General features: G+C 36.1%; 1 protein-coding gene across 1 annotated transcript in view; it reads left to right on the forward strand.

Moving 5' to 3' along the window:
* The window catches only part of LOC142345552 (uncharacterized), a 29,118-nt gene extending 17,738 nt beyond the window's left edge, over positions 1 to 11,380 (forward strand). Inside the window, exon 2 of the mRNA XM_075397640.1 lies at positions 11,127 to 11,380. Coding sequence (XP_075253755.1) covers positions 11,127 to 11,363 — 237 coding nt within the window. The 3' untranslated portion in view covers positions 11,364 to 11,380. The remainder of the gene's footprint in view (positions 1 to 11,126) is intronic.
* The last annotated feature ends 2,165 nt before the right edge of the window (positions 11,381 to 13,545 follow it).

Consider the following 13,545-nt stretch of genomic DNA (forward strand, 5'->3'; position numbering starts at 1 on the left):
GTTCTAAAATCTAGATGTCATGCATTTAAGTCAAATTGTTGTACATCTCTGGGTGGTTTATAGAAAAAAAATTGAGTGGTCTGCGGCTTGGTATTACGTTCAGTTTGGTTTTAGGGAGAGTTTTCGTTTTATTTTTATGTGAGACAAACCTTAGATTTTAATGTCCACCAACAGTCGCAATTTTTTGACATTTTTTTGGTTTGAGATGAATTTCTAATAAGCTATTGAACATAAGTATTTATTTGGACTCATTTGCCGTTAAGCTATCGATCAAGTATAATCTGAGATCTAAAAGAATACTATATATGCACTTTACGGCATCATTGCATGATAAAATGACTGGAAGCGTCTATTAACTTACATTTCGACCGAAGGAAGGTAGAAACATTTGTATTGGTAGCTTATCAATGATGAAAACGGTTTTCTCAGATCCCGATGTACGATCAAAAACATCAGAATGCCGTCATTGGTTGACAGAAATTTTAGACTCCGAGATTATGAAACAAATAGCATTCTTGAATAGCATTTTGAAATAATGGCAAATTGTTGGACAGGCACAATTTCCGGCAAAAAGAAGGTTCAAAGTGAAAAGAAGTGGAGAAATTAATTAACACTTGAAAAAGAAAATAAAAAATTTGAGATCAATCGCGTTGACACATTGTCTATGGAGATTGCTCTTGGTTGTTAATATATAGTACATACTCAGGTGCGTGACAGATGATTTGTAATTGAAATGCAACTGACTTTGTTTGCGCACTTTAGCACTTTTATAAATTTATACATTGATTAAGTGAAGTCGTAGTGAGATCTTCCGGAAACAACCGTATTTGAGACCCGTTATATGTCCCAAGAAATAAAAATTCATTTTTAATTTTAAAATGGTATAAAGTAACAATACCCTTCCTAATTTACCGACGTCAAAATCAAAATTTTGCACTGTAATCTTTAATGCTTTTCTATCCAAGAAGTGCCATTGGATACTAGCGCCAGTTTCAGCACTGGTATGTCGAAATATGCATGTGCCATTTTTATCGCTTGATGCCATCGTCGCTAGAAGAAAACTAGAATTTTTCGTCCTGTTTTCCATTCAGATCGTTGTTTATCATCTTACAGATTGTGAAAGGTTTCTTTGGACCACTATCGGTTTTGATTCAATTGAGGAAAATGTTCGCAACTCCAACTTTTACAAATCAAGTCGACATATTCTTGAGTCATTTTTGAGGACTTTTTGGGATCACTGTAACCTTTCGCATAAAAAAGGGAAGTTGAATTATAAGGAGAATGAAGTATTCAGTTTCATACAACTTGGTCTAGTGTCTGCCAGATTCATCTAAGCTCTGGCATTCCAGTTTCGAGTGTGTTTCCGAAAATTTTAATGATGAACCTATCCAAGTTTGGTGACGAATCTATCCAACGATAGATTTTATCAACTTTGACACCACATTTTTCCAATGTCTACTTTCTGAGGCAAATCCGTAAACTGTGTCTTTGAGTTATAATATCGAGGTCATCTTGTGTTTAATGGGCGCTACACAAAATTGTCCGTATTAAATAGGTCAGTTTTAACCTTGTCTGATCTTCAGACATGCCACGACGCACATCGTTTCCTCTGACGCATCTATGGAGATGTGCATTCTCAAGTTTGTGCATATATTTGATTTACACTCGGTTTATTGACATCGTACTTTTTTGTCATGGTTCAGAGCGCTACTCAATGGGCAATTTGTAGGGCTAACCTCTGAAGTAGAAATTGGAGTTGTTTTGTGAAGGGTAAACACATCCGAAATGGTTCGAGAAGAAAAATAATACAATTCTTTGATGTTTGCTGCAAAAATTTGATCTGTTACTTGACAGGCGAAGAATCTAAACCCATCTTCCATTTTAGATCACAAATCGAGGTTCGGCTTTGAAGTTTTTCATAATTTTTGTAGATCTGTTGGATATCTTATTTGACTTTTTCGTTTGTCATCAATTTTGGCAGTTTGAATCCACCCTTGCCGAGGATTTTCCTAATTTTCTCATAGATTTAAATGACCTACTGAGGGCTTTTTTACTCAATTGAGGAATTTCTTAATGTCAGTGGACAGTGGAAAATTTTGAAGCGACATTTTTGTCGTTAACTGCAATAACTTTCATCATTTGGTTCAAAACTTAATTCGAACAATTCGGCAAGTTTTTTGCCCCAAAAAATTCGTGTTCTCATACTTTTCTCTTCTCTTCTAAGAATCGTCTCGCGGAAGGAGTTTTAAACATCGGCTCTCGTTGGTTGTGGCAGCAGGTATCACAAACATTGCTTTTATGTCGGCTGATGATGATGCCTCTTTTGTTATTCTTGGAAACAAAATTTTTATTTCGATCAGAGGCTGAAACAGGTCTCGTCCCGATAGAAATTTGTAGTTGATGCCATCATACTTTGCTGCTGCCTCGCAACCTTCACACTTTTTCAGGCTTATGCGGTTGATCAGAGGGTGATCGGGCAAATCTTTTCGATTTTGTCTTCTCGAAAATCGATTGACCGATGCAATCGCAGTTGCTCAATTGAGCATAGGACTCAATATCCCACAGCTCATTCAATTGGCTCGGTAATTTGACATCTGCTACCGAAGTCGCTGTTGTAGAAAAAATCGCCGCTTTGCGAGTAGGGTGCCTTATAAGACCCATCTTTTTTTGGTCTGACTTCGCACGGCTCAGCTATGTCTCCTCAGTCTCCACGATGACTTGAACTTCAATCAGGTTGCAGTTTTGACTCAGCAATTTTTTAAAATGTGGTAACGTATTTCTAATTCCTGCAGATCTACAAACTGTTCATTCAGCTTCCGTTTCTCATAAACATAGAAATATAATTTGGCCAAAGGTCCATTCTCATTGAGCTAGAAAAACGATCTGTGTGTTTTTTAGTTTGTACAACTTGCGATACATGGATCTTTGACACAACTGAGGATCAATGGGATCAATGATGATTGAGGATCAAGAGTTACACATTGCTAGCCTTTTTCTCTGGTCATCGGTTTAAGCTGCAAAAATGGGAGCCCTCCCTCTGGAATATTGGTTGCTGATGCCGTTGTAGCGTCTGACAACCTCGTTATGAGACCTTCTGCGGCTTACTTCTTTGACAATTTGCTACGGAAAAGTTTGTTGTGTCATCTTCTATAGATGCATACCTTGAATGGGTGGATTGTTCTCAAATAGGTGTAGCGCAATCGGAAATTCTGGAAATCTTGTCGTTTAATTGTTTTTATTCAATTGAAGTTTTTCACAGGCGCAAGAAGCTTCTTGAATGTCCTTGAAGAGCACTTTCCAATCTCTTTGGTGCGCTTGAGTTTTCAGCAACTGAAGCAACAAGCAACAAAGATCATTTTTGGCTTATCGCGCCAATGAAAATTATTTCTTATCGAAGGACGAGTTCTTCATTGCTACCAATTGTTTTGAATAATCGATTTTTGAAGACATTCGTTTTATTTTCACTTCTCCACAATAAACGATTTTGAGGATACACAGCATCCACTGATTTCTTGGAGGGAGAATTTGGTTTTTCATTTAGATATCAGTCCTGTTTTTGATTCTAGGCCGGTTGCGTATGCAATTTGATTTAACCTGTTAAACGAATTTGTTTTCAAATTTGCAAATCGACTATGCTGTAAGGACTTTCTTGCCTCACTCTAGGGTGAGTGTATATTTCTTGAGCAGGGTTTTGAATACTAAATCTGACCTACAATAGTTATTGCAGAGTGTATCCCTAGCATAATAGTAGGATTTGGATCTGAAACCCCTAGTTATATTGCTTTATTTGCTCGAACAACTAAACTGGACTGCAGATTTCTTAGTTTTTCGCCGGTGCAATGATTCCAGATATTATCTCATTTCTGACTTGGTAATGATCCGGACTTGGAAAAACTATCCGGAATCTCATTGGGGCTTTTACCAGGTTGTGGTAGGTATTTTCAAGTTCATGCCCTTACCTTTAGGAAGGTTAGGAAACTTTAGAACTCTAATAGGAAATAGGTGCAAGAACAAGAATGAAAACGGGATTCCGGGTTAGAAAAAACGGAATTTAACTGGGTTAAAGAAGGAATTCCTAGCAAGAAATACGGATATAAAGGGGATTCACTTTGGCTACTCGCTCCCTGCCTGCCTGACTGCCTGGCTACCTGCCTGCTTTCCTGGAAAATGCCGCTCATTAGCTATAAATTGCAGATTACAATCGTTTGTCTAAGTAAACCACTTACAGTGGCAACTAATGTACACCAGTAGGTTTTGCTGCTAATAACTAAAAGCGACAATTACGCAATTCAAGTCACGATCTTTTGTTTTCTTTAATAAACAATATCAACATAACCTTCAGGAACACATCAGAGATAGAAAACTGTTGAATTAAACAAAACTGTTTGCATGCACGACTCTTTTCGCGTGAGAGAAAACTGTACTTGAAGGTTATACGCAAGTTTCTTACAAAGAAAAAGGGAATCAAATTTGAAAATTGATCTTCATCAGGAATTAAGAAAAAAACATATGTACAAATTTCAGGAACTTCAAATCAAGAAATACGGAAAAAAACATTTGAAAAAAAAAATATTTATACTGGAAATCTCCGGAATGGCAATCTTTGAAAAGTTTCCTGTCAAGAAAAGTCGGAAGTTCAAGAAAACCCAAATTTTTAGTGAGAAGAGTCAGATTCGTTGCACCGGGATAGTATAGCAGATAAATTTTCTGTTTAGAGAACACTTTCTGTTGATCTGCTTGTCTTTGAAGTTTCTGGCCTCCTTCGATTTCTCAGTCCATCATCGAAGCTGGCGAATGTCGTGCAACTGGCTTGAGCCCTGTAGATGCTCTTTGCTAGGAACTGAAGAGCTTGTGTCGCTTTTCCTGATTGATAATGTTTGAAGCGGCTAGGTTCATTTTTGGAGACTGTAGTCGATTGAGCGGTAATTTCAATATACACAAATTTCTTTAATGGATTAGTTCCTTCGGGATAAAAATCTTTTTGCTTCAAGAGCAGATCCCGACTTCTGTGAGCTTCGTTCTTTCAATTCAGTCGAGATCTGTTGCTACTGTTCCTCTGCTTCCTCCTTTTTCCGTTCGTTGTCATGTTTTGATTCTCGTAGTTGCAGAAGTGATTACAGCTCTTATTGCTGCTGCTGATGTAATTTGTCTTCCTGATGCTGTTGCAATCACTGTTCATTCTCTAGCTGTTGCAGTCGCAGCTCTTGCTCTAGCTGTTGTAGAAAAGGTGTCAAATTTTCTCGATCATTATGTAGCTCAATTTGAGGCTCTCTCAGTTAATGCTCTACTTCTTGCTTAGCGACCATTTTTTTAAGTTCAATTTGTTCGGATTCAGACTGGTCGGACGAGATTAATCTTGCAACATTGGAATCTTCCTCTACGCCCATTGGTTGCCGATTTGTGAAGAAACCTTATTAGGTTCTTGCTCTCAAATCGAAGCCTTTCCCTCATTTCTAATTACGGTCTGTTTTGATAGCTTTTCACTATTGATTGTGAAAGTCATCAGAGACGGTTGGTTGCAACAAATTATAGAACGCCCCTTGTGCTTGAACAGTTTCAAAAATAGCTCCCACAATCACTGAAGCTTGAAAATTCTTGAATGCAAGCATCTTGCGCACCATTGCCTCTGCACCTTGCATGTAACGCAAAACTTTACTTTTTCCTCAATGATTGGCTGGCGTCAGCATCAAATTTTTCAAATTATTTTGGATTTTACTATAATCCCTGATGTTGTCTCCTCATAAATACAGAAAAATCTATCATCTTCTACTGCTGACACAACTATGTTTTGCGTCAGGCAGCCTTCTAAAATGGTGTGGTGTCCAATAACATTTTGAATAGGTCATTTTGCGCGTTCCGTACTGTCTTGAGTTGACCACTTGCCTTCGAATCATTTGGTTTCCAGTGTCGATTCAGACTTTTGCAGGCCATCGCTTCGAATCTTTTGTTCCTATAAAAGATTTGATGCTGTTCGCTACGTTGTTTAAATCCGGGTCGGCGGACCGAACGTTGCGGCTGCTCAAAGAATCCAACAAAAACAATAGTCACAGCATGGTTCTCGAGTTTTACACCCGCTCGATTCGTCACTAATTCCAATTGACAAAATGCAGGGCTTTAGTCAAATGATCGTTTTATTGCTTACTTTTTGTGAGAAAGCTCATATAACCTTATAAACTTTGCGGGTTTCAAGATCTCAAAGAATTTTAACTCACAAAAAAAGTTGGTTAAGAATCAAATTAAAGTCAATCTGCTAACCAACTGCTCTCCATTAGAGATTCTAGCGGTTCTGAATAAAAACCTGTACTTACTCAAAATGCATTCGATGACACAAAGAAAGAAGGTTTCCAGGTACAATTGGATACACTGTTTGCGCGTCATCAAACGGCATTTGACCACAAAAAACAACTGACAACTTTGCAAAATATCACCAAATTTTACAAAATTAACATATAAAAAATTTATTCGATAATTGGAAATTGAAGAATAATGCGTGTGAGAATTCATAGCTACACAACTGGGTATAATGTAATAGCTTTCGTTAAATCTTTGTATAGCTCGGAGGTCAACCTACCATGCTCTTTTATCTTTGGCGGCTTCAGGTTTTCTTTCACAAAAAGCGTGGACAAATTTTCAGTCCCAGCTTCTGAATTTTTTCAGATTTAGGATTTTTCGTTTTCATGACTTTTATGTTTTTAAATTTAATCCTTTTTGTTGTTCTGTTGGCTCCTGCTTCTGCTCAGTAATGGCGCCAACACTTTGCGTTCTACGTGTGGAGAGCTCGATTGTAAGTTAACATCGGCTCGGATCATAATGAGAACTGCTCTGGTGACACATGAATATTAGTCCAACAGTCATATTAATCTATCGGAACTTATCGAATTTGCTGGAACAAAAATGTTTTAATTGTCAAATTTTCGTTTTTTTGTTCGTTCAAACTCTCAAGCGTTTTTTCAATGAAAAACTTCATTAACCCAACATCACTATCAAATGATGCTGGATATAATCACATTCAGTTTTTCTGGGAAATCACTCCATGTTGGTCCAAATTGACTTTGTTTTTATTGGTTGATCTGGGATGCTAATGGAGCACTCAGGTTACTCTATCCCTGCAAGGTCAAACAGCTGCTCCTTTTCCCAATACTCATTTAATTTCGGTTTGGTGTTGGGAGTTTTCTTGTAGATTTCTTTAAATAACGAAAACAAGACTTTCACGTGGTCATCGAACTGCGAACAAGAAAAAGTCTGGTTTTAATGAAATTTTTCTTGCGGAAAGCAAATGCATATGGTTTTCTGGTTGTTGGTCTAGACCAAACAGTGGTATTCGTGACTCAAAAAGAACTGAGGAAAAATTTTCATTGAATGTGATTATGAGAAAAGTTGGGGAGAAATTGAGAGCAACTAAAATTTGCATGCAAGAAAAAAAATGAACGATTATTTTCCAAAAGTAACCTTGTTCGTAACCAGTAAGAATTTTTTAATAGACTTTGTTGACCAATGAGAGCAAAGTGTTTATCACGACGTAATTTCTATGTAACTTCGTTTTAACCAGCATCACTTGATGTCGTAGATAAATTTTCTATAAATAGTAACGCCGCGTTATGGTCAATTCAGCGTCGAACACAAGTGAGCTAATGTCTTTATCAATCTATATTGGAGAACAATTGCAGTGAGGCATTTTGCTTAGATGTTTGTTTATTATATATCAGTGTCAATTGAAAATTACAGGATTGAAGAAAAATTAGGGTCTTGAAATTCGGGTAGAGCAAGTTTGGAGCCAATATCGTCTACCATCAAAAATCAAGAATTGCTGCTTTTCAATGGATCAAATCCCTGTTTTTTGAGGACTCTTTCAATGGCTTGAAAAAATACAGGAGATAAAGTAATGTATTGTTGAAATTTTCTTCGGCTAGGTGGAGTTTAACATTTCTAGGCAACATTTTCATTTTTTAGAATCATCAAACAGGTAATCTGTGATTTTCTGGTTATTTCAGTTCCACCGACCACAAAGGTAAGCTCAATGCTGTTGTCGCTCGATATTGTTATATCTGTAAAAGTTTTGCATTGAGAGCCTATAATTCAAACCTCACAAGGATGTTGAAACCAAACATAAAAGAAAATTGGCAGAAATGCGCCTTTTCTAGACAACTTATGTTTACTTGAAAGAAAACACAAAATGGACGGAAGTGTTTTCTCAGCCCAAATCAAGTAAAAGATCAGATTTTTCGATACGAGTGTTTGGTTAACAAAAACAGTATTGCCTTTTGTGAAGAAGAGTGCAATTCATTTTTTGAAGCCAGAAGTGGAAAAACCAAGCACGGTGCGAAATTCTAAAAAATAATTTCAAATAAGAATAAGGCAAACCCAAATTAACTTTTCATGAAACATTTTTTGAAAACGCATTGTATTTTAATAAAAAACCACTCTTTTTGAAACTGATTTTTTCCCTCAGAAACTGACAACTGGAAAAATCAAAACAATGTTTTTTTGAAGTTTCCGACATAGGGTTCTTTTTCCAAATTTTATTTCAGCAAAAAGACTCAAACATTTTTTAAAATATCTTTCAAAAGAACTAAGCCAAAAAAGAGGTTGAAAAGATGTTTTTTTTCAAATACTGCCAAAACGACTAATCAAACGAGAAATTACCGATATATACAATTTTTGTTGACAGCTTTAAGAAAAGAAAAGGAAATTTCGTTTTGAATGTTTTCTGTGTAAAACGACAGTTATTTACGAAAAAAAAATTAGAAAGCTGAAAAATTAATAACGGTTATATTTTTTGGACGGACTTTTGTAATTAATGGAAGTTTTTAATACGACATGGCTTCAATCAAACAGCATTTTTTTTCAAAAAACAATTCAAAGCAGACAAATTCCAGAAAAAAAACTTTTGAAAACCTTGTTAGCAAACTTTGTAAATTTTTTTTTTCACTAAATAAATAAACCAAACCAATCAGGCAAATTCTTAAAAAGCTTTTTTCCCCAATATTTAAAAAAAGGTAAAACTGAAAAACAAAAATAACGAAAATTATATTTTTTTGTTCAGTGTGTTATGTAAAAAATTAATTTTTTAAAACATTATTTCAGTAAATAGACTTGTTTTTTTTTAAATAAAAAAGCAACCACAACAAATTCCAGAAAAAATTCTAAAAAGCTGTTTAAAAAAACTCACGATTGGAAAAAATAATAACAATGAAATGTTTTAAAAATTAATTAACTACTTTAAATATCAAATAATAAAATATAGAAAACTTATTGTATTTCTTCAAAAATGAGACATTATTTATAAATGAAATCTCTGAAATCTTCTGCAATTAGAATTTATAAGTAGATAAGATTAGCTCTAGTGAAAAAAATGATTTGGAAGGAAAACTTTATTATCACACTTGGGCGCAATTCTCCTGCCGTAATTAAGATAGTTTGACACCTCTATCTTTCTCGCTCTTTTCTTTGGTACAACTTTGAAATTGGAAGAGAATATCTTATACCTAATTCTCATAAATAGATTTTAACTTTTTTCCAACCACAGCCTTACTTAGCATATACTACTGTTACTTTTGTTAACTAGTGAAATGAAAGAAAACCCAATTGGTCATTAGTTGTGGAAACATGATTCTCGATAATATCAGTGGTTCAAGGACTCTAGATGTAAATTAACTTACAGAAATGTTCACATGAAATGAGTCTGCGAGTATGGACTCAAATAACTACAAACAAAATTTGGACAATATTTTTTGGGCTTATTACATGCTCCAAAAGACCGCAATTGCTTGCGTTCAGTTAATATTCGTAAAAAAATTTGGACCTATTCCGCGATATAATTATCTTTTTTCGACATTTTATTTAACTGAGTGCTATCGTCAAAATTGATAGAGGAATCGTGAAAAGAAAGGACTTCTTTTTCTCATCGACTCCAAAAGAGGCATTTAAAAAACTCTTAGAACGCTAGCCAAGTTTTGTTTTATAAAGCACACGGCTATGATACCCTGGTCGAGATGTCACGCTAAAAGTTGCTATAAAATGTAACATTTGCGGTGAATTTGAGTAGAAAAGTAAGATTTGCGCTCAATGCGATGAATGCGGTGAAAAAAAGTTAAGCGGTTAAATTCAATGTTCACCACTTTAGCGGTGAAAGAAAATTCTACCGCTACCAGCAGAATGCGGTGAAAAGAAATTAACCGCTAAAATAGCAAACCCTGAAAATATTTACCGCAATTTTCACCGCTTTTTTTAATTTCACGTGAAATATCCTTGAAGTATGTCACTGGTGGGGCAGTGGAATAAGAAGTTTGGGACATTCAGGAGGTGAGTGCTTCGAACCCGTGTACGGCAGTTTCTTTTCTCTGAGAGATGCGGCGAATGCGGTGAAAAAAACTCACCTTTAAAAACTGCAATTCTTGCAAAAATTGACCGCTTTCAACGCAATAATCGCAATAATCGCTAAAAGATGCGGGTGCTTTTCGGTGAAAAGTTTTTTTACCGCTATTCACCGTTAATCTTTCATTATTTTTTGAGAACACCTTGACCCAGGTAAAAAATAAAGCATTTATGTGAACCCGGGTCGATGTATTGTCAGAAAATAATGTAAGATTAGCGGTGAATAGCGGTGAAAAGAAAACTTTTTCACCGCAGAGTGCGCGCCTCTGTTAGCGTTTCTTGCGGTGAAAGCGGTGAATTTTTGCAAGAATTGCAAATTTTGAAGTTGAAAACATTTTTTTTTCACCGCATTCGCCGGATCTTTTACTAAAAAGGAACTGCCGTACACGGGTTCGAACCACTAACCTCCCGCATGTCACCAACTTCTCTTTCCACTGCGTCATCTTTCACTTGCTTCAATGTTGTTTCCTGTGAATTTAAGAGAAACGCTGAAAATAGCGGTAGATATTTGTAAGGTTTGCGTTTTTAGCGGTGAAAATTTTTTTTTCACCGGATTCTTCTGGTAGCGGTGAAAAATTTTCTTCCAACGCTTAAGCGGCAAGAAAAATTTCACAGCTTAAATTTTCTTTTCACCGCATTCAGCGCATTGAGCGCAAATCTTACATTTTTTTACTCGAACTCACCGGAATTCTCTTATTTTTAGCGTTTTTTAGCGGTGACACCTCGACCCGTGAAAGAACAAATTGTTTTAGGGCTATGCGACATTCGATAAACACTGGTTATACGATGACATCTACAATTCTTGGAAGCCTCACTCTGTCAGTGCGACTTTGTTTCAAATTGAACGACCACTGAGGTGTCTGAAAATGAGCTTTGGATTCGTCAACTCAATTCTTCTCATTGTGCTTATCAAGCCGCTTCATGAGCCAATTGTGGGTCGTGTGAAATTCCTGAGAGAAAAACTCTCTTCTTTGCTGAACAAGAAGTGAGAAGCGACGGATCTAATCTGTTTCTCCCCCCCCCCCCTCCCAGCTTAGAGGGCTTATAATTTTTACCCCCCCCCCCCAGTAACACACGCTATTTGTTTTACGTAATAGAGTGCTATATAGCAACATATTATTTGTAACGGGGAGGGGGGGGGCGTAAAATTATTATTGGGCGAAACACAATAGATCCGAAGCGACATTCCCCTAGATTGGTGTCCTGATTTTTAACCCTAATTCTTGTGAGGAATAATATAAATTAACCCCGATGTTCTATCGAACTTCTCTGCTCATAGACCCTTTTCTCCCTTCTAAAACCAAACAAAACTAACCAGGTCGAGGTGTGCGTTAATGATCAGACAATTAAAAACGCACAGTGGGGTAAAGTGCGTTTTTGATTACATGGACGAGCGTCATAAAAACGTCTGCCTACATGAACAAGCTTCCAAGTCAAAGTCTGTCTAAATTCTGATCATTAACGAGCTAAATTCTGATCATTAACGAGCTAAAGTCTGATCATTAACGAGCTAAATTCTGATCATTAACGAGCTAAATTCTGATCATTAACGAGCTAAATTCTGATCATTAACGAGCTAAAGTCTGATCATAAACGAGCTAAATTCTGATCATTAACGAGCTAAAGTCTGATCATTAACGAGCTAAATTCTGATCATTAACGAGCTATTGTCTAATCATTAACGAGCTAAATTCTGATCATTAACGAGCTAACGTCTGATCATTAACGAGCTAAAGTCTGATCGTTAACGAGCTAAAGTCTGATCATTAACGAGCTAAAATCTGATCATTAACGAGCTAAAGTCTGATCGTTAACGAGCTAAAGTCTGATCATTAACGAGCTAAAGTCTGATTATTAACGAGCTAAAGTCTGATCATCAGCGAGCTAAATTTTGATCATTAACGAGCTAAAGTCTGATCATTAACGAGCTAAATTTTGATCATCAACGAACCAAATTCTGGTTATTAAGGAGCTAACTTCTTATCATGAACGAGATAAATTCTGATCATTAACGCGCTAAATTCTGATCATTAACGAGCTAAAGTCTGATTATTAACGAGCTAAATTCTGTTCACTAACGAGCTAAATTCTGATTATTAACGAGCCAAATTCTGATCATTAACGAGCTAAAGTCTGATTATTAACGAGCTAAATTCTGATCATAAACGAGCTAAAGTCTGATCATTAACGAGCTAAATTCTGATCATTAACGAGCTAAAGTCTGATCATTAACGAGCTAACTTCTGATCATTACCGAGCTAAAGTCTGGTCATTAACGAGCTAAAGTCTGATCATAAACGAGCTAAATTCCGATCATTAGGGAGCTAAAGTCTGATCATTAACAAGCTAAACTCTGATCATTAACAAGCTAAAGTCTGATCATTAACGAGCTAAATTCTGATCATTAACGAGCTAAAGTCTGACCATTAACGAGCTAAAGTCTGATCGTTAACGAGCTAAAGTCTTATTATTAACGAGCTAAAGTCTGATTATTAACGAGCTAAAGTCTGATCATCAGCGAGCTAAATTTTGATCATTAACGAGCTAAAGTCTGATCATTAACGAGCTAAATTTTGATCATCAACGAACCAAATTCTGGTTATTAAGGAGCTAACTTCTGATCATGAACGAGATAAATTCTGATCATTAACGCGCTAAATTCTGATCATTAACGAGCTAAAGTCTGATTATTAACGAGCTAAATTCTGTTCACTAACGAGCTAAATTCTGATTATTAACGAGCCAAATTCTGATCATTAACGAGCTAAAGTCTGATTATTAACGAGCTAAATTCTGATCATAAACGAGCTAAAGTCTGATCATTAACGAGCTAAATTCTGATCATTAACGAGCTAAAGTCTGATCATTAACGAGCTAACTTCTGATCATTACCGAGCTAAAGTCTGGTCATTAACGAGCTAAAGTCTGATCATAAACGAGCTAAATTCCGATCATTAGGGAGCTAAAGTCTGATCATTAACAAGCTAAATTCTGATCATTAACAAGCTAAAGTCTGATCATTAACGAGCTAAATTCTGATCATTAACGAGCTAAAGTCTGATCATTAACGAGCTAAAGTCTGATCGTTAACGAGCTAAAGTCTTATTATTAACAAGCCAAAGTCTGGTCATTACGAGCTAGTTTTTGATTATTAACAAGCTAAAGTCTGAT

The sequence above is a fragment of the Convolutriloba macropyga genome, chromosome 9 (assembly GCF_964194025.1).
Source record: "Convolutriloba macropyga chromosome 9, txConMacr16.3, whole genome shotgun sequence".
Classification (NCBI taxonomy): domain Eukaryota; kingdom Metazoa; phylum Xenacoelomorpha; order Acoela; family Convolutidae; genus Convolutriloba; species Convolutriloba macropyga.